Source organism: Xiphophorus hellerii, chromosome 16 (assembly GCF_003331165.1).
Source record: "Xiphophorus hellerii strain 12219 chromosome 16, Xiphophorus_hellerii-4.1, whole genome shotgun sequence".
Taxonomy (NCBI): domain Eukaryota; kingdom Metazoa; phylum Chordata; class Actinopteri; order Cyprinodontiformes; family Poeciliidae; genus Xiphophorus; species Xiphophorus hellerii.
The window spans coordinates 11603809-11624353 of NC_045687.1; the positions used below are offsets into that span (position 1 = coordinate 11603809).

At 35.6% G+C, this 20545-nt stretch overlaps 3 protein-coding genes and 1 long non-coding RNA gene across 4 annotated transcripts; all 4 read left to right on the forward strand.

The window, feature by feature from the left end:
* The first annotated feature begins 3317 nt into the window (after positions 1 to 3317).
* LOC116734892 (transmembrane channel-like protein 6) lies at positions 3318 to 5019 on the forward strand. Its single transcript, XM_032586436.1, has 4 exons — positions 3318 to 3466; positions 4378 to 4468; positions 4646 to 4743; positions 4837 to 5019. Exons 1-4 carry the CDS (start codon positions 3354 to 3356, stop codon positions 4934 to 4936), a joined length of 402 nt encoding a protein of 133 aa, XP_032442327.1. The 5' UTR covers positions 3318 to 3353; the 3' UTR covers positions 4937 to 5019.
* A 3273-nt stretch (positions 5020 to 8292) lies between these two features.
* LOC116734893 (uncharacterized) lies at positions 8293 to 9532 on the forward strand. Its single transcript, XR_004342284.1, has 3 exons — positions 8293 to 8331; positions 9243 to 9333; positions 9517 to 9532. It is a non-coding gene; the product is annotated as an uncharacterized LOC116734893 (long non-coding RNA).
* Positions 9533 to 9608: 76 nt separating this feature from the next.
* LOC116735444 (transmembrane channel-like protein 6) lies at positions 9609 to 14250 on the forward strand. The gene is made up of 9 exons (XM_032587364.1): positions 9609 to 9614; positions 9881 to 9955; positions 10052 to 10185; positions 10383 to 10559; positions 10646 to 10724; positions 13167 to 13252; positions 13341 to 13436; positions 13536 to 13679; positions 13768 to 14250. The coding sequence occupies exons 1-7, from the start codon at positions 9609 to 9611 to the stop codon at positions 13366 to 13368; spliced, it is 585 nt and encodes a 194-aa protein (XP_032443255.1). The 3' UTR covers positions 13369 to 13436; positions 13536 to 13679; positions 13768 to 14250.
* Positions 14251 to 17004: 2754 nt separating this feature from the next.
* On the forward strand, positions 17005 to 19669 carry cenpx (centromere protein X). The gene is made up of 5 exons (XM_032586608.1): positions 17005 to 17088; positions 17724 to 17775; positions 17851 to 17904; positions 17988 to 18076; positions 19536 to 19669. Exons 1-5 carry the CDS (start codon positions 17053 to 17055, stop codon positions 19548 to 19550), a joined length of 246 nt encoding a protein of 81 aa, XP_032442499.1. The 5' UTR covers positions 17005 to 17052; the 3' UTR covers positions 19551 to 19669.
* Positions 19670 to 20545: the final 876 nt, after the last annotated feature.

The window sequence follows — 20545 nt, forward strand, 5'->3', positions numbered from 1 at the left end:
TCACTCGATAAATGTCAACCTCTTAACTACAACACAGCTTTAAATATTACTGATTATAATTCGGGCAAAGAACAAGAGAGTAGGTTGAATTTTACACATTACAAATATTTACTTAAAATTGTACAACACTTTAAAGCATGCACTGTCAAATAATTGATGGCCTTTTTCCTGAGATGAGTCATTTATTTTCAAAAGAACAAAATATTTTTACTGAGAATTTCTTTAGTTTGTCATTGCTGATCAATGCCACGCTAAAATGCTTAGAAGAGAACTAAATAGAGCTTAGAGTGTCTGATAGAAATCCGGAATGACTGGAAGGCTTTTATTTGGAAGGTTTTAGAACAGAGAAGTGGGTGTTGAAAACCTTTTACTAAACTATCTCTGTCTGCAAAACACATGGACTTTTGAAACAGTGGCAACAAAAATGTTTCACATATATCTAATTTATATAGTACCCAACACATTCATTTGCACTACAAAAATTATCTCAAATTAAAAAAGGGATAATTGGGATTTATTTTTTGTAGTGAGGTTTTATGAAGTTACTATTAATGTTTCCCCTAGAAACAGTCTTATTTGTGTGAGTTATTTTAAAATGTTGACGTCTGTTAAATTGGGGAGGAGAAAATCTGTCTGGCTGTTACTTTGCACCACTCTGAGGATTGCTTTGTATTTCTACAATCTCGCTGAGATATATCTACTTCAGATAAGGGGTTGGTAGCAACTCCCTATAACATGCCTTTGGTGTCATCTCAAGCGCTTTTGGGCAAGTGTTTGGGCACATCCTGGACAGGTAGTCAGTCCTTAATGATGTCCCATCATTTGTGATAATTGTTTTCATCAAACATGCCAAAAGTGATAGAATAGATATGCTTTACTGTTGTTATCCCCCTGTTTGCTTGAACTTGTGAATTGTTATGGAATATTTAGTGCAGAAAACTAAAAGCTCTCATATTAGCAAAAATGGGTTGTAAGAAATACTATAGTAAATAATATAAAATTAACAACTGTGAGTCATGTTTTGACTGTTTTTATATAATCTCAAAATGAATTTCACTGAAAACTTCAGGGCAAATAAACTTATGTAGCATATCCTCCACGGAATATTTTCTTTTTTTTCTCCATTTCCTGTTTACCGCATCAGATGTTGTGCAACAAATGAATTATGTTTATAACTGTTCAACAGAAGTAATCACTTGTTTAAGGTTTTCCCCTGGCTGCTTAACAGGTTTTGTGACGTTGATCTGTTTGAAAGCATTTTTCTTTTGAACTTGAGATTAAAACAAAACTAAAAGAAGGAGGAAACTTTCTCCTCCTACGTATAAGGAAATATACTCATTTCAAATAGTATAAATGAGGCTTCGTCCACTTGTTGGGCATAGTTTTTCTTTCCATTTGTCTCACATCTGCATCTGGATAATGGCCTCTGGTAAGGGAAAACTTCCATTCAAGATTTTAACTTCTAATCTATGTAGTTTTTTTTTGCCTGAATTTTTTTCTTGGATAAAAGAATATTAAAAAAGGATGATGAATTCTATTTATTTCAGATATCGGTGAGAGAGCACCTAAAGAAAGAATGTACATAGAGCTCCCAAAGAAATACCGGGCTGTCTTGTCCAAATTCTATGATTTGGTAAGCAACTTTTGATGCTACATGGATCATTTTAATGCTAAATATTTTTGGGATCTTTAAGTTTCATTGTTTTTCTGTCATTTAACAGGATCATGGCTTGTTCATCACAGACCTGGATCCCTATATAAATGAAGATTATGTAGCTGCCTATTTTAAACCTTTTGGATGTGTCACAATGTGCCAGGTGGAGTCAAACCCACATTTTATTTTACCTTTTTTTCTATCATTTTGTCCTGATTAATCTACAGAAATGATTCTATAACCATTTGTGTTTTGATTTGATCAAAGATCAAGAATACTTCCGGTTCTTCAAAGGATAGACTGGCCTATGTGAGGTTTTCTACCGAAGCTGAAGCAGACCTAGCAGACTGGGCTGGTCCTCACTTTATAGGAGGGACAGAATGTAAAGTCAGACGGGTTGTCAGTCCAAAGGTGAGGTGTAATTTGTTTTTCATATGCGAGAAAAGTATGTATTTTTCATCTATCACATTGTCAGCTAATATACAAATTTGTCTTGTAGGTCGAAGGCTAGTCAGACGGTGTGCCCACTCAAGTGCAAATTCAACCTTTACTTCGCCGTCCAATGGATCTGGGCTACAGACTGGAAGATCCTCAGTGTTTAGATGAAGATGATAAGAATAAACAAACCAATTAGTGTTGAGATAAATCGGGAATCTCGAGAAGACTTGCAGGCTTTAACAATGATGAATGTTCTGAAAATAACATCTAAACTCTTCCTAATTTGCCATCACATCTGTTATATGTGTTATGGAGACATGACACATTTTCTTCATAAGGCTTTCTCACATTTTGCTTTGATATGCCTGTGTATTTTTGAGAAATATTTTGTCCAAATATATCATTGTCAATGATAAATGAATAAAATATAAAGTGTGCATTTGCAAATTATACAAGCCAAATTCCTATGTCTTACTAAATACACAAATCAGATCATCACACAACTCTGCTGTGAAAAATAACTGCATTTTTGAGCCACATTTTTTTGTTTCTAACGTGCAATTTTTTGTATTATTTAAATGTATATTAATTAAATTGAAAATATTGTGTTTTTATTTTGTTTGTAATTAAAGTGATTGTCAATAAACTAAAAACTAATAAACAACTAAACTCTTGTGAATAATTACTCAAGGTAAATAATTTTTTTGATATGTCATGCAACAACAGCAATTTATGGAGCAAAAGCTGTTTAAATATAAGAAAAAAATATTAGCGACAGACGTTTAATGTCAGAAACAGGAAACTTATGGCAAGTTGTTTTAACAGATATTCGGTTGTACCGCGCTTGCATTCCAGATATCTCTCTTTTTTTATGACTAGACGTTTTAGCGATTAAAATATCTCTAATTATATTCTGACTAGTCGAAATGACGTCAGATTTACAATTGAGTTGTATGGAGACTTCAATTCAAGATATCTACAATGAATTAGTGACTATCTGAAATACACATTTCAGATATCTTCAATTAAATTATGACTATGACTTCTTCTAAGAAGTCTTGGCAGTGTTTCAGTGTATCATTAAATGGGAATTTAAATGGACAATAAAAGTATTAGTCAGAAATAAAAGTTGAAGTTTGATGTATTCTTGTTTTGTCCCCATCACAAGCTGCTCTGAACTTTATGCTAATTACTGTAAATTATTCTCCTCCTTCTACAGAAGACCATCAGTAAAGTGCTACAGAATCTTGATTTGCTGTTCATGGCTGCAGTGGTGTCTGGCTTCAACCTGCTGCTGCGTGAGATCTTCGAGTTCTGTGCTTGGATTGAGAAGCATAACTCGGCCATCACACGTGTTTATGTCTCCATCTTCAGGTGAGAGGCAGTATTTAATCAGTTAAGCTTATTTGTATTGCAGCAAGGCAGCTGAAAGTGCTTTACATCATTAAAAGACAAAAATAAAAGTCCTAAAATAAACATGCAGTCAACATAGAAACCAGTGATACATATTACATTTTGGATAGTGCAAATCAATATCAAAATCAATACAAGTTGAATATATTGGTCAGTTCTTCATTTGTTATGGTCCAAAAACATTTCTAAACAGGTGAGTGTTTAGTCTTGATTTAAAGGAACTCAGTGTTTCAGCTGTTTAGCAGTTTTCTGTAAGTTTGTTCCAGATTTGTGGTGCATAGAAGCTGAATGCTGTTTCTATGTTTCGTTCTGGTTTGGGGAATGCAGAGCAGACCACAACCAGAAGACCTGAAAGGTCTGGAAGGTTGATACAACAGCAGACCTTTAATGTATTTTGGTGCTAAACCATTCAATGATTTATAAACTAATAACAGTGCTTCAGAATCTCTTTTCTGAGCTACAGGAAGTCAGAGCACAATTTCCTGATGGTAAATCTTCCTGGTCTTAGTGAGAATGCGAGCTGCAACTTGCCACTCACATTCTCACTAATGTGAGTTGTAGCTTTAGTGTTTTTTTCTGTCTTTCTTTCTCTCTTTTTAAAATATATTTTAAAACATTTTAGAAACAATGAATCATTTTCTTTCCACTGTACTATTATGTTGTGCTTTGGACTCTTATTTTAATACGACATTCTGAAAAGGTTTATTGGCATGAGTAACTGAGCAAATATCTTCACGTAAATTATAACTGTAATCTTGCACCGGATGATAAATATATTCTTACTGCAAAAGGATGTATAATGTTATTTTATTTTTGTCACAGATGCAGGAACATTGTTAAATGGAAATGTTGTTTCCGTCTTGAATTCACAGGAACCTCCTGCTGAAGATCAGCCTTGTTATCATACTGTGTTACCACTGGATTGGAAAAATTGCTGTGGAACAAGACCCTCAAGTTTCAAAGGTTATTAGCCTCCTCATTCTTAAACCTGTCAATGTGACACCACACAGTTATAGCATAAAAAAATATGTGGTTCTTTCCCCACATTGACAGCAGGTGATCTCATTAACACTTGTGCTGTTTTATTTTTGAACTTCTTTAAAATGCAAATAGATTTTTCTTCTTGGTGTGTCTGCGTAGTGCTGGGAGAATTTTGTGGGGCAGGAACTTTATCGCCTGCTCCTGATGGACTTCATCTTTACAGTGCTTTACACTTTTCTAGGCGAGTTGGTATGGAGGTAAATCTGTGCTTCATGAGTCATGTAAATACATTGTAATGTTTTCACCTGGAGGAAATGACTTTCATTCACAACATGCTGTCTACCCACCAGGAGTTTCTCCCAAAAAATCTTAAGAAAGAACAGAAAGCCAGTGTTTGACATTGCTCAAAATGTTCTGGAACTGGTATATGGACAAACCCTGACTTGGTGATTGTAATACATTTGAAATTGATCAGATCATTAACAGACCTGCCTTAGACTGATTTCCCATTTTCTGCCTCCAGTCTCAAGGACATTTTGCCATTTTACATATCTGTGGCATAAAACCCAGAGGGGACCCGTGACTGTTTTCATGTTTTTTCTGTGACAAATAACATGAAAACTATGTTGGAAGTGAATATTGTATATTATGTGTCTTGACCATAATGTCTCAGAATCTCTGTCCTTTACAGAATCAAACCATTATCAGTGTTTGGCCACATCCTGGACAGGTACTCAGTCCTTAATGATGTCCCATCATTTGTGATAATTGTTTTCATCAAACATGCCAAAATTCATAGAATAGATATGCTTTTCTGTTGTTATCCCTCTGTGTTTGCTTAAACTTGTGAATTTTTATGGAATATTAAAGTGCAGAAAACTAAAAGCTCTCATATTAGCAAAAATGGGTTGCAAAAAATACCATAGTAAATAATATAAAATTAACAACTGTCAGTCATGTTTTGACTGTTTTTATATAATCTCAAAATGAATGTCACTGAAAACTTCAGGGCAAATAAACTTATGTAACATTTCCTCCACGGAAGACTTTCTTTTTTTTCTCCATTTCCTGTTTACCGTATCAGATGTCGTGAAACAAAAAATATATTTTTATAACTGTTCAACAGTATTAATCACCTGTTTAAGGTTTTCCCCTGGCTGCTTAACAGGTTTTGTGACATTGATCTGTTTAAAAGCATTTTTCTTTTGAACTTGAGATTAAAACAAAACTAAAAGAAGGAGGAAACTTTCTCCTCCTACGTATAAGGAAATATACTCATTTCAAAAAGTATAAATGAGGCTTCGTCCACTTGTTGGGCATAGTTTTTCTTTCCATTTGTCTCACATCTGCATCTGGATAATGGCCTCTGGTAAGAGAAAACTTCCATTCATGATTTTAACTTCTAATTTATGTAGTTGTTTTTGCCTGAATTTTTTTCTTGGTAAAAAAAATATTAAAGTAGGATGATGAATTCTATTTATTTCAGATATCGGTGAGAGAGCACCTAAAGAAAGAATGTACATAGAGCTCCCAAAGAAATACCGGGCTGTCTTGTCCAAATTCTATGATTTGGTAAGCAACTTTTGATGCTACATGGATCATCTTAATGCTAAATATTTTTGGGATCTTTAAGTTTCATTGTTTTTCTGTCATTTAACAGGATCATGGCTTGTTCATCACAGACCTGAATCCCTATATAAATGAAGATTATGTAGCTGCCTATTTTAAACCTTTTGGATGTGTCACAATGTGCCAGGTGGAGTCAAACCCACATTTTTTTTTTGACCTTTTTTCTATCATTTTGTCCTGATTTATCTACAGAAAAAATTCTATAACCATTTGTGTTTTGATTTGATCAAAGATCAAGAATAGTCCCGGTTCTTCAAAGGATAGACTGGCCTATGTGAGGTTTTCTACCGAAGCTGAAGCAGACCTAGCAGACTGGGCTGGTCCTCACTTTATAGGAGGGACAGAATGCAAAGTCAGACGGGTTGTCAGTCCAAAGGTGAGGTGTAATTCGTTTTACATATTGCGAGCAAAGTATGTATTCTTCATCTATCACCTTGTCAGCTAATATACAAATTTGTCTTGTAGGTCGAAGGCTAGTCAGACGGTGTGCCCACTCAAGTGCAAATTAAACCTTTACTTTGCCTTCCAATGGATCTGGACTACAGACTGGAAGATCCTCAGTGGTTAGATGAAGATGATAAGAATAAACAAACCAATTAGTGTTGAGATAAATCAGGAATCTCGAGAAGACTTGCAGACTTTAACAATGAGGAATGTTCTGAAAATAACATCTAAACTCTTCCTAATTTGCCATCACATCTGTTATATGTGTTATGGAGACATGACACATTTTCTTCATAAGGCTTTCTCACATTTTGCTTTGATATGCCTGTGTATTTTTGAGAAATATTTTGTCCAAATATATAATTGTCAATGATAGATGAATAAAATATAAAGTGTGCATTTGCATTTCAATCTGGAGAGACTCACACAGAGAAGAAAATAGCAGTTAAAAAGATTTAATGGTACAATTTCTTTGGCGCTCAGACCTGGCAGAAGACCGTGAGCCGAGGATCGCCGTGAGCAGGCGGTCTGCTCGGCGAGCTCGGGATAGTCTTCCCCCCGGGACCGAAACTGGTGGTGGAGCGGAGCTTGGAGAGGAAGAGCACAAGGGATCCTGGACGACGACCCTCATGGTGAAGGTGGAGAAGGGGAGGAGGTGGGTCGAAGCACGGCTGACGAGCAGGAAGACCCCAGGGTAGCTCGGACTTTTGAAGGTGTCTTTGGACGACGATTGGCTGGAGCGGCGTGAAGCTCCGGTCCGGATTGGCTGCGGTCGGGCGTAGTGATTAGATGATGTGGTGAAGCTGGTCGAGTCTCCCAGTTTGAATTTTCGCCAAGGCTCCATATTATACAAGCCTAATTCCTATGTCTTACTAAATACACAAATGAGATCATCACACAACTCTGCTGTGAAAAATAACTGCATTTTTGAGCCACCTTTTTGTGTTTCTAAAATGTGCAATTTTATTATTAATAAAATGTATATAAATTAAATTGAAAATATTGTGTTTTTATTTTTTGTAATCAAAATGATTGTCAATAAACTAAAAACTAATAAACAACTAAACTCTTGTGAATAAATACTCAAGTGAAATAAATTATTTTGATATGTCATGCAACAACAGCAATTGATGGAGCAAAAGCTGTTTAAATATAAGAAAAAAAATATTAGTGACAGACATTTAATGTCAGAAACAGGAAACTTATGGCAAGCTGTTTTAACATAAATTCGGTCGTACCGCCCTTGCACTCCAGATATCTCAAATTGTTGTTTTTTTTATGACTAGATGTTTTAGCGATTAAGATATCTCTAATTATATTCTGACTAGTCGAAATGACGTCAGATTTACAATTGAGTTGGAGACTTCAATTCAAGATATCTACAATGAATTAGTGAATATCTGAAATACACATTTCAGATATCTTCAATTAAATTATGACTATGACTTCTTCTAAGAAGTCTTTGCAGTGTTTCAGTGTATCATTAAATGGGAATTTAAATGGACAATAAAAGTATTAGTCAGAAATAAAAGTTGAAGTTTGATGTATTCTTGTTTTGTCCCCATCACAAGCTGCTCTGAACTTTATGCTAATTACTGTAAATTATTCTCCTTCTTCCACAGAAGACCATCAGTAAAGTGCTACTGAATCTTGAATTGCTGTTCATGGCTGCAGTGGTGTCTGGATTCAACCTGCTGCTGCGTGAGATCTTGAAGTTCTGTGCTTGGATTGAGTAACTCGGCCATCACACGTGTTTATGTCTCCATCTTCAGGTGAGAGGCAGTATTTAATCAGTTAAGCTTATTTGTATTGCAGCAAGGCAGCAGAAAGTGCTTTACATCATAAAAACACAAAAATAAAAGTCCTAAAGTAAACATGCAGTCAACATAGAAACCAGAGATACATATTACATTTTGGATAGTGCAAATCAATATGAAAATCAATTCAAGTTGAATATATTGGTCAATTCTTCATTTGTTATGGTCCAAAAACATTTCTAAACGGGTGAGTGTTTAGTCTTGATTTAAAGGAACTCAGTGTTTCAGCTGTTTAGCAGTTTTCTGTAAGTTTGTTCTAGATTTGTGGTGCATAGAAGCTGAATGCTGTTTCTATGTTTCGTTTTGGTTTTTGGGATGCAGAGCAGACCACAACCAGAAGACCTGAAAGGTCTGGAAGGTTGATACAACAGCAGACCTTTAATGTATTTTGGTGCTAAACCATTCAATGATTTATAAACTAATAACAGTGCTTCAGAATCTCTTTTCTGAGCTACAGGAAGTCAGAGCACAATTTCCTGATGGTAAATCTTCCTGGTCTTAGTGAGAATGCGAGCTGCAACTTGCCACTCACATTCTCACTAATGTGAGTTGTAGCTTTAGTGTTTCTTTCTCTCTTTCTTTCTCTCTTTTTAAAATATATTTTAAAACATTTTAGAAACAATGAATCATTTTCTTTCCACTGTACTATTATGTTGTGCTTTGGACTCTTATTTTAATATGACAGCCTGAAAAAGTTTATTGGCATGAGTAACTGAGCAAATATCTTCACGTAGATTATAACTTTAATCTTGCACCGGATAATAAATATATTCTTACTGTAAAAGGATGTATAATGTTATTGTATTTTGGTCACAGATGCAGGAACATTGTTAAATGGAAATGTTGTTTCCGTCTTGAATTCACAGGAACCTGCTGCTGAATATCAGCCTTGTTATCATACTGTGTTACCACTGGCTTGGAAAAATTGTTGTGGAACAAGACCCTCAAGTTTCAAAGGTTATTAGCCTCCTCATTCTTAAACCTGTCAATGTGACACCACACAGTTATAGCATAAAAAAATATGTGGTTCTTTCCCCACATTGACAGCAGGTGATCTCATTAACACTTGTGCTGTTTTTTCTTTTTTTTTTGAACTTCTTAAAATGCAAATAGATTTTTCTTCTTTGTGTGTCTGCGTAGTGCTGGGAGAATTTTGTGCAGCAGGAACTTTATCGCCTGCTCCTGATGGACTTCATCTTTACAATGCTTTACACTTTTCTAGGCGAGTTTGTATGGAGGTAAATCTGAGCTTCATGAGTCATGTAAATACATTGTAATGTTTTCACCTGGAGGAAATGACTTTCATTCACAACATGCTGTCTACCCACCAGGACTTTCTCCCAAAAGATATTAAGAAAGAACAGAAAGCCAGTGTTTGACATTGCTCGATATGTGCTGGAACTCATATATGGACAAACGCTGACTTGGTGATTGTAATACATTTGAAATTGATCAGATCATTAACAGACCTGCCTTAGACTGATTTCCCATTTTCTGCCTCCAGGCTTGGGTGTTGTTTGCTCCTCTCCTCCCCGCTGTCCAAATTGCAAAACTGTTTGTGCTGTTTTACATGAAGAAGGTTGGCAAAGCATATGTCATTGAGTCATTTCCATAAAGCACACATAAATATCCAGATGACGTACTTTCTCTTATCTTTCTGTTTTTGTCTCCACAGAACAGCCTGATGCTCAACTGTCAGGCATCTAAAAAGCCCTGGAGGGCAACTCACATGACAACAGCATTCATTACTCTCTTGTTCTTCCCCTCATTTCTTGGTGCTGCTGTTTTTGTTGCATATACAGTTTGGATGTGAGTGCCATGTTACTTCTTGAATATGCTGCTCACAGGAAATATTGCCGTTTTACATATCTGTGGCATGAAACCCAGAGGGGACCCGTGAATGTTTTCATGTGTATTGTGTCAAAAAACATGAAAACTATTTTGGAAGTGAATATTGTATATTATGTGTCTTGACCATAATGTCTCAGAATCTCTGTCCTTTACAGAATCAAACCATCATCAGGATGTGGCCCTTTCAGGAACCTAACCAGTATGTTGGAATCCGTGAAGCTGTGGGCTGAGAGGATGAAGGACCATCACCAAATTCTTTCTTGGCTCATTCGAGCTTACAATGCTTTCACAGATAACCCGATCTTCTTGTTCATGCCCTCTGGCCTATTTCTGTAGGTCCTCATAATCATAACTAACCCAGATTATGTAATTTGCTTGATGTGGTCTAATGTTTTTAATACTTTTCTCTCGTTTTCAGACTGTTGATATATTTCCGTATTCAGGTAGTAGATGGCCAAAGGAGAATCATCAGACAGTTAGACAAGCAAATTGACGATGTAAGTGAAACCCTACTTTGGTCTAGACTAGAGTAAGTAAAACCTGACCAGCATGTTGGAGTCTGAGAAAAACAAAAGAAAGAAAACAAAATATATTTTCCTTTCACTTCACCATTATGAGCTATTTTGTGTTGATCTATCTCTTAAATCTCAACAAAGGGATTTGTTGGAAGCAAATTGACAATGTAAGTTAAGCCTGGCTTTTATGTATATTGGTAGTTTATTGGTATGAGGAAAATATTCCAAGAGACGAAGTTGAACTGGGTTCACTTCCTTTTTGGAAACCTTTCTGGTAATTGCAGCACCCATCATTACTAAAGAAATAATAAATTGCACTGAGAACTGTCATGCATTTTCTTTTCAGAGGAAGATGATATCTCCGAGTTGTCATGCATGCTTGTCATTAAATAGTGTTACCAGCACTGAGATGTCTAGACACTGAGAACTTCCCTCATAAATGCCAAAGGAAAAAAACCCAGGAAAAGCAGCAACACGCTTTGTGAAGTTTTGATATACTTTGTGATATTTGATTAATTTACAACAGGTTGAACTCTTCTGCATCCATTGACTATTCTAAATAAATAGTCAATAAATAGTCTAAACTATAATACATAGTATACTTTGTAACTATGTAATTTTAGATTCACTTTAAAGTTTTTGTTTGTAAAATGCAAAAATAAAATTTTACCACATATTATAATTCTCCAAATGTGTCATGGGGCTTTACACGATAGTCCACAGGAGTAATTCTCTGAGCTGTGACGTTGTCTTTCTAGAAATATTCCATAGATGGTGCTTGCAGGTTTCTGCAGAAAATCATATATTGGTATCACTTCATTATTTTCCATGAAGGAAAATTTTCCTGTCAACCTGGTGGAAAAACAAAAACTGCAGATCCAGTCACTCGATAAATGTCAACCTCTTAACTACAACACAGCTTTAAGGACTGACTACCTGTCCAGGATGTGCCCAAACACTTGCCCAAAAGCGCTTGAGATGACACCGAAGGCATGTTATAGGGAGTTGCTACCAACCCCTTATTTGAAGTAGATATATCTCAGCGAGATTGTAGAAAAACAAAGCAATCCTCAGAGTGGTGCAAAGTAACAGCCAGACAGATTTTCTCCTCCCCAATTTAGCAGACGTCAACATTTTAAAATAACTCACACAAATAGGACTGTTTCTAGGGGAAACATTAATAGTAACTTCATAAAACCTCACTACAAAAAATAAATCCCAATTATCCCTTTTTTAACTTGAGATAATGTTTGTAGTGCAAATGAATGTTTTGGGTACTATATAAATTAGATATATGTGAAACATTTTTGTTGCCACTGTTATAAAAGTCCATGTGTTTTGCAGACAGAGATTGTTTAGTAAAAGGTTTTCAACACCCACTTCTCTGTTCTAAAGCCTTCCAAATAAAAGCCTTCCAGTCATTCCGGATTTCTATCAGACACTTTAAGCTCTATTTAGTTCTCTTCTACGCATTTTGTTGTGGCATTGATCAGCAATGATAAACTATAGAAATTCTCAGTAAAAATATTTTGTTCTTTTGAAGATAAATGACTCATCTCAGGAAAAAGGCCATCAATTATTTGACAGTGCATGCTTTAAAATGTTGTACAATTTTAAGTAAAGATTTGTAATGTGTAGAATTCAACCTACTCTCTTGTTCTTTCCCGAATTACAATAGGTAATATTTAATGATGTCCCATCATTTGTGATAATTGTTTTCATCAAACATGCCAAAATTCACAGAATAGATATGCTTTACTGTTGTTATCCTTCTCTGTTTGCTTAAACTTGTGAATTGTTATGGAATATTAAAGTGCAGAAAACTAAAAGCTCTCATATTAGCAAAAATGGGTTGCAAAAAATACTATAGTAATTAATATCAAATTAACAACTGTCAGTCATGTTTTGACTGTTTTTATATAATCTCAAAGCGAATTTCATTGAGAACTTAAGGACAAATAAATTTATGTAACATATCCTCCACGGAAGATTTTCTTTTTTTTCTCCATTTCCTGTTTACCGCATCAGATGTCGTGCGACAACATTTTTTTTTATAACTGTTCAACAGAAGTAATCACTTGTTTAAGGTTTTCCCCTGGCTGCTTAACAGGTTTTGTGACATTGATCTGTTTGAAAGCATTTTTCTTTTGAACTTGAGATTAAAACAAAACTAAAAGAAGGAGGAAACTTTCTCCTCCTACGTATAAGGAAATATACTCATTTCAAAAAGTATAAATGAGGCTTCGTCCACTTATTGGGCTTATTTTTTCTTTCCATTTTTCTCACATCTGCATCTGGATAATGGCCTCTGGTAAGGGAAAACTTCCATTCATGATTTTAACTTCTAATTTATGTAGTTTTTTTGCCGGTATGTTTTTCTTGGAAAAATGTTTTAAAAAGGATGATGAATTCTATTTGTTTCAGATATCGGTGAGGGAGCACCTAAAAAAGGAGTTTTCATTGAGCTCCCAAAACAATACTTGGCTGTCTTGTCCAAATTCTATGATTTGGTAAGCAACTTTTGATGCTACATGGATCATTTTAATGCTAAATATTATTGGGATCTTTAAGCTTCTTTGTTTTTCTATAATTTAACAGGATCATGGCTTGTTCATCACAGACCTAAATCCCTTTATAAATGAAGGTTATGTAGCTGCCTATTTTAAACCTTTTGGATGTGTCACAATGTGCAAGGTGGAGTCAAACCCACATTTTTTACCTTTTTCTATCATTTTGTCCTGATTTATCTACAGAAATGATTCTATAACCATTTGTGTTTTGATTTGATCAAAGATCAAGAATAGTCCCGGCTCTTCAAAGGATAGACTGGCCTATGTGAGGTTTTCTACCGAAGCTGAAGCAGACCAAGCAGACTGGGCTGGTCCTCACTTTATAGGAGGGACAGAATGTAAAGTAAGACGGGTTGTCAGTCCAAAGGTGAGGTGTAATTTGCTTTACATATGCAAGCAAAGTGTGAATTTTTCATCTATGACCTTGTCAGCTAATATACAAATTTGTCTTGTAGGTCGAAGGCGAGTCAGATGGTGTGCCCACTCAAGTGCAAATTAAACCTTCACTTCGCCGTCCAATGGGCCTGGGCTACATGCTGGAAGATCCTCAGTGGTTAGATGAAGAAGGGAATGAACAATCCAACCAATTTTAAGATGTATTGTTTTTAGAAGACCTAAAACAGAGACTTCGAAAAGTTGTATGTTGTCAAAATAACCTGTAAATGCTTCCTAATCTGCCATCAGGTCTATTATGTTACGGAGACATAACACTTCAAAAATCATTCCCCTTTTGCTTTGATATGCCTGTTAATGGGTAAATATTTTGCCCAAATGTATGTTGTTATCAATAATAGAAGAGCCTACACAGTACTTTTTAAACAAGTCAAACTCCTATATACTACTAAATGTCAAACAGCTTTGATTTTAAAAATAACTGTACTTTTGAACCACATTTTTTTGTTTCTAACAATAAACATACTTAAACTAAATTGAATTTATTGATGTGGTATATTCATTTGTGGTGAAAATGATGGCCCATGAACTTGAAACTGCTAAGACAAGAAAAATCATGTGACCATAAACTATTACTCAAGGCAAAGCTCTTATTTTGATGTGTAATTTAATGTAATAATAAAAGCAAATTGTTAAGTAAAAGTTAACAATTTAAGTTTTGCTTAAATGCAAAAGAATACTACTGAACACGTATCCTTGGACGCAATGATTTACATCACAGATTAACATTCAATCACAGTGCAGAGCATCAACACTGACTGTAAAAACATGCTTACTTTTCAAAGGAACCTCCATGCCTGAAAGCATGGAGATGTCATCTTGTTTAACAGTGTTATCTCATCAGTTGAGATGCCTGGACAGAACATCACTCATAAATGTCAAGGAAAACAAAACTAAAATAAGTTGCAAGTTCTGATATACTTTGCGAGTTTTGATTAAAATACCATATCAGTCTGAATTCTTCTACATCCACTGTTATCTAATAGCATGTTTTGCATTGTATGTATTTTGTAACAAGTCTAATAGTCACCGATTGTGGTTTGGCCAAAGAACTAAATAGATTGTTCTGAGAAGAATAACTTTGAAAATCATCTTTATAGCAAGTTTGACCTCCTTCCGCCACTTTGTGATGCCTAAGATTAGAGCCAGAACCAAACCCTTAACCATCTAGACAGGGATTGTTCAAAAAAGATTGTTCAAAGATACTCTTCTGTCTGTCCGTGTAAACCAGTGAATTGTTATAGAATATTTAATCCAGAAGACTGAGAGCTTTTGCCTATTGCCAAAAATTGGTTGCATAAACTTTTAACAGCTGTCAGTCATGTTGTGACTGTTTTTATATCATCTCATATTGCAGTTTTCTGAAAAAATAAGTTTGCATAAACTGATCTAACATATCCTCCAGAGAAGATTTTTTTCATTTGCTTTATATCAATAACTGATGTTGTGCGACAAAAAAAAAAAAAACTTTTATCGCTGTTCGTTTGAGTAAAAGAGTGAGCCCTTGATTAAAGTTTTCACCTTGGTTGCTTAACAGGTTTTGTGACATTGACTGGTTTAAGCACATTTTTTCTTTGAACTTCAGATTAAAACAAAACTAAAAGTAGGAGGAGATTTCCTTGTACTTGAGCATAAATGATGCTTCATCTGCTTGTTGAACATCATTTTTCTTTTCTGGACGACGTTTGTCTCACATCTGCATCTGGATAATGGCGTCTGGTAGGGCAAAACTTCCATTCTTGATTTTATGTTATATTGCTGAGTCTTTTTGGTGTTTTTTAGACTGGCTTTATTCCTTGGAGCAAAATAAAAAAAGGGTCCTGAATTATGTTTATTTCAGATAACGCTGGGACGGCACCAAAAAGAATTTTCATAAAACTTCCAAAGAAACACATGGCTGGTCTATCCCTATACTATACCTTGGTAAAGAATTTCTAATGCAATCTGAAGCTAAATGTTAATGGAATCCTTAAGCTTATTTATTTTTCCATGACTGAACAGGATCATGGCTTGTTCATCACAGACCTGAACTCCAATGTCAGTGAAAGCCATCTGGCTACATATTTTACAGAATGGGGTTGCATCACAATGTGCAAGGTAAGTTCAAACCCGCATTTTATAAGTACTGTTATTTCATACCTTTATTTAAATTTGTCTTGAATTATCTGCAAAAGTGATTGTATAACCATATTAACATTGCCATTTGTGTTTTGATTTGATCCAAGATCAAGAATAGTCCCGGTTCTTCAAAGGATAGACGGGCCTATGTGAGGTTTTCCACAGAAGATGAAGCAGACCAAGCAGACTGGGCTGGTCCTCACTTTATATTTGGAAAAGAATGTATAGTAAGACGGGTTGTTAGTCCAAAGGTGAGTAAAATTTGCATTCCATATGAGAGCAAAGTATGTATTTTCCATTCATTGCCATGTCACCTAATAAAATTCTGTCTTGTAGGTCGAAGGCGAGTCAGACAATGTGCCCCTCCCAGGGCAAAACAAACCTTCAATTCGCCGTCTAAAGGGTCTGGGCTACAGACTGGAAGACCCTCAGTGGTTAGGTGAAGATGATAAGAATAAACAAACCAATTAGTGTTGAGATAAATCAGGAATTTTGAGAAGACTTGCAGGCTTTGACAATGAGGAATGTTCTCAAAATAACATCTAAACTCTTCCTAATTTGCCATCACATCTGTTATATGTGTTATGGAGACATGACACATTTTCTTCATAAGGCTTTCTCACATTTTGCTTTGATATGCCTGTGTATTTTTGAGAAATATTTTGTCCAAATATATCATTGTCAATGATAGATGAATAAAATATAAAGTGTGCATTTGCAAATTATACAAGCCAAATTCCTATGTCTTACTAAATACACAAATCAGATCATCACACAACTCTGCTGTGAAAAATAAATGCATTTTTGAGCCACATTTTTTTTTGTTTCTAACATGTACAATTCTAATATTAATTAAATGTATATAAATTAAATTGAAAATATTGTTGTGTTTTTATTTTTTGTAATCAACTTGATGGTAAATGAACTAAAAACTGATAAACAACTAAATTCTTGTGAATAATTACTCAAGGTAAATAATTTATTTTGATATGTCATGCAACAATAGCAATTTATAGAGCAAAAGCTGTTTAAATATAAGAAAAAAATATTAGCGACAGACGTTTAATGTCAGAAACAGGAAACTAAGCTACTAACCTTGGACGCAATGAGTTACGTCATATATTAACAGCCAATCCGGTGCACAGCGTCAACACTGGTTGCGTGAAAACATGGCGGAGAAAGAGGAAGAAGTCTGCTTCAAAAAGGTAGGAGCGGGAACTTCGCTCAAATTTTAAGTTTTTACCGACTTGTTTCAGCTTTAAATACACTCAAAATAACTCGTGCCGTATCCTTCTTGTATGCTTACGTTACGACAAGTCCTTCCACCTTCAACAGACCTAACTACGAAAGCACCGTTTGTTGTTTAACTTTAGACCAAGCTAATGCAAATTATGCATTGCCGAATTGAAGTTCGTTTCTTAAGCATTTAATAAAGTCCTAAATATTCTGTGCTTGGCTTGACAACATGTGGAAATCCCCATGGTGTTTCACAGAATGTAATTTTTCAAAGGTAAGTCTGGTTGTTACAGAGAAGGAAGTACAAAATATTTAGAAGCTTTCAAACGAAAGCTTACACATCAAACGAAAGCTTCTAAATAGTATTTAGTAGCAAAGGAATTTGCTTACTTCCTTTAAAGCAAATTCCATGAATTACAGGTCTGATCACTAAATGAAAATTCACAGGAAAAAATAAAACACCTGGCATCTCATTCGTGTATGTAGTTCACAGTTAAACTTAACTCATTGAATTACTTGTTGAAGTTTTCACCAGTATTCTAACTTAGTGAGATTTATTTGTACTCTCCTTCACTGTGCTGTTATGTTCTTTTACATCTCATAGGAAACCGTGAGCAAACTCCTGTGCAGTTTCTTTAAAGAGGACAAAACCAGATGTGAGTTTCAGAAAAGTGTTTTATTTTTATTATTTGTAATTTGGTGACAAAACTGAATAAATCTTTGTGTTATAGTAGGCAGTGATGCTACGCTACTCATGAGAGAAATGCTGAAAGTGTTTGTGCAAGGTGATGATTTCAGTGTCTAGATTACATGAGTTACTGTACTCAAGTTAAGTTGTACAGCAATAAAATTCTTTGGTCATTACCAGAGGCTGCTTTGAGATCGCTGAAACAAGCTGAAGCTGAGGATTGCAACCAAGTTGAGATTGAGCATTTTGAAAAGATCCTGCCTCAGCTGGTAAGTTGCTCAACAGGTTCAGGAATTTTTGTGATTTGGCATGCTTACACGTAGCCATTGTAACTTTAATAAAATCTTATTCAACTTTAAAGTAAGAACTGGTTTAGTCATAAACAGATCTACTCAAGTTAGATCTGTTTAACTTATATATATACAGTACAGACCAAAAGTTTGGACACACCTTTTAATTTAATGAGTTTCTTTTATTTTCATGACTACTGACATTGTAGATTCACACTGAAGGCATCAAAACTATGAATAACACATGTGGAAATATGCACTAAACAAAAAAATGTAAAACAACCCTTATAATACTCCTTATATTCTAGTTTCTTCAAAGTAGCAACCTTTTGCTGTGATTACTGCTTTGCACACACTCTGCATTTTCTTGATGAGCTTCAAGAGGTAGTCACCTGAAATGGTTTTCACTTCATAGGTGTGCCCTGTCAGGTTAATAAGTGGGATTTCTTGCCTTATACATAGTCATGAAAATAAAGAAAACCCATTGAATTAGAAAGGTGTGTCCACACAACTCGCACAACTGCACTGTGGCACACTTGCTGTACATATATTTACATATACATACTGTTTCTGCATTTTTGAATCTTTGCAAGGACTGCTCTAAGCTGCTTTTTATATTGACAGCATGTTATATTTTATTTTTATTTTATCTTGTCTACAATTGCTACTAAGTGGGGTTGTTGTGTGTCTTGTCTCTATGCTGCTGTAACTGCGAAATAATTTCCCTGCTGGGATGAATAAAGTAATTCTATTCTATTCTATATGTATGTATGTATGCGTAATGGATCAGATAGGGAAATTGTGATTTTGGTTAAGATTTAAAGGAGCAGTATTGTGTGTTTTGTAGGCACAACGTGACATTTTATTGTATAAACAATTGAATATGTTAACTTCTGTTATGAAAATGAAATGTATAATATACAATTATATAGTACATTAACCTTGTAATTGGGGCTCTTTTTCTTTAAAAAATACTGCTCTTTCTGGAATTCCACATTCAGGAAGTCATCACAACATCACTCTATTAACCCCTTAATAGCGTTTTTTCCAGCGTTGCGCTGGTACTGGGAACTGCAACTCCGAGGAGGAGCTATGGGGCTAGACCCACCCAGGCGTTTTGCACAGCTTAATGGTTGCCATGGGAGATTAAAGGATTTCTCAAACATCCATGAAAAAATCAAGCCACACTCCAGCTGTGTTTTTGATTAAAGAATGACATCATAACATGATGTGGAGTTCAAAAAAGTCGATTTTACATAATACTGCTCCTTTAACTAAAATGAAATGGGGGTGTCATGCAAATGTAGCTTGAATCAAGTAAAAACAAATTCATTCAATTTCTTTTCAATCCAAAAACCTGTTAAATAGTAAATGTGCATTTTTTTGAATAAAAGTTTTGTTTTTAACTTGCGGTTTTTCATCTTGTTTCCTTTTGCAGCTTCTGGATTTCTAGTTGAGCCACAAGATGGAGCCAGAGGGCAGCTAACAAGTTGCTACAAGCTTTTGCTTTTGAGATTTGTTTTTTTCTTCAGTAAAAATACCTTCCAAATTAAATCTGAGGTTACACTGATATTTCTGTCATGTGTTTATATATATATATATATTTTTTTTTTCAGATTTAAATTTAAAAACCCCACAGTGTTGTCCAGACATAACCCCACTTCCACCAATAAGGGCCACCTGTGCTCATCTATGGAACAACAGGTGCTTCCAGCATGCTCCATGGCGCCCTTCATCAAAGCCTCCAGGAGCAGTTGGAAGCAATTAGAGTAATAAGGGGAGCAGCCAGTCCCTTAGATGATGACAAGTGCCAGGAAAAAAGGAGTACCCCCTCTGGCCACTTTGAAGTTCCCTTTTGCTGTCCTGCGATGTTTGGTTAGAGGTAGGGGGAAGGGCAAAGGGGACCTCTGGCACAGGGAGGAAAGTTGAATGGGAGTGTGTGTGTGTGTGCATGTGTTAGCCAAACACGGCCGAAGACCACACGCATAGAAATTCTGTTTGAAAGGAAACATAACAAAACACATCGGAACATGGTCCAAGAGGAGCAGGGTGTAATTCTGAAGGTAAATAAACAAAACAGGCGAGGAGTAGAGGTGCTCTCCGCTTTCATCACAGCAGAGAGAAGGTGGGTGGGAGGGGAAGCTGGGCCTACCGGAGAGAGGCTAATGTGGGGTTTTTCAAACCCAAGTGGCTCTTATGTTTTTCCACCAGCGGTGTGTTTGACCAAAGTGTCTTTACTGTGAGTCAGCATAGCTGTACAACACCTCACTCTGTTTATTTGTGTGCCTCTTGGGTGACTCACTGCACTCGCATGCAGCTGGAAGCAACTTAAGTGAAAGTCAAGAATCCAGGCTTGGATAGGTGTTCAAGGACACGGCACCTGGAGTTTGACCCAGAACCATTTATAATTTGAAAGGCCCAGGCTAGATTTGTGTTTCCCTGGAGTGA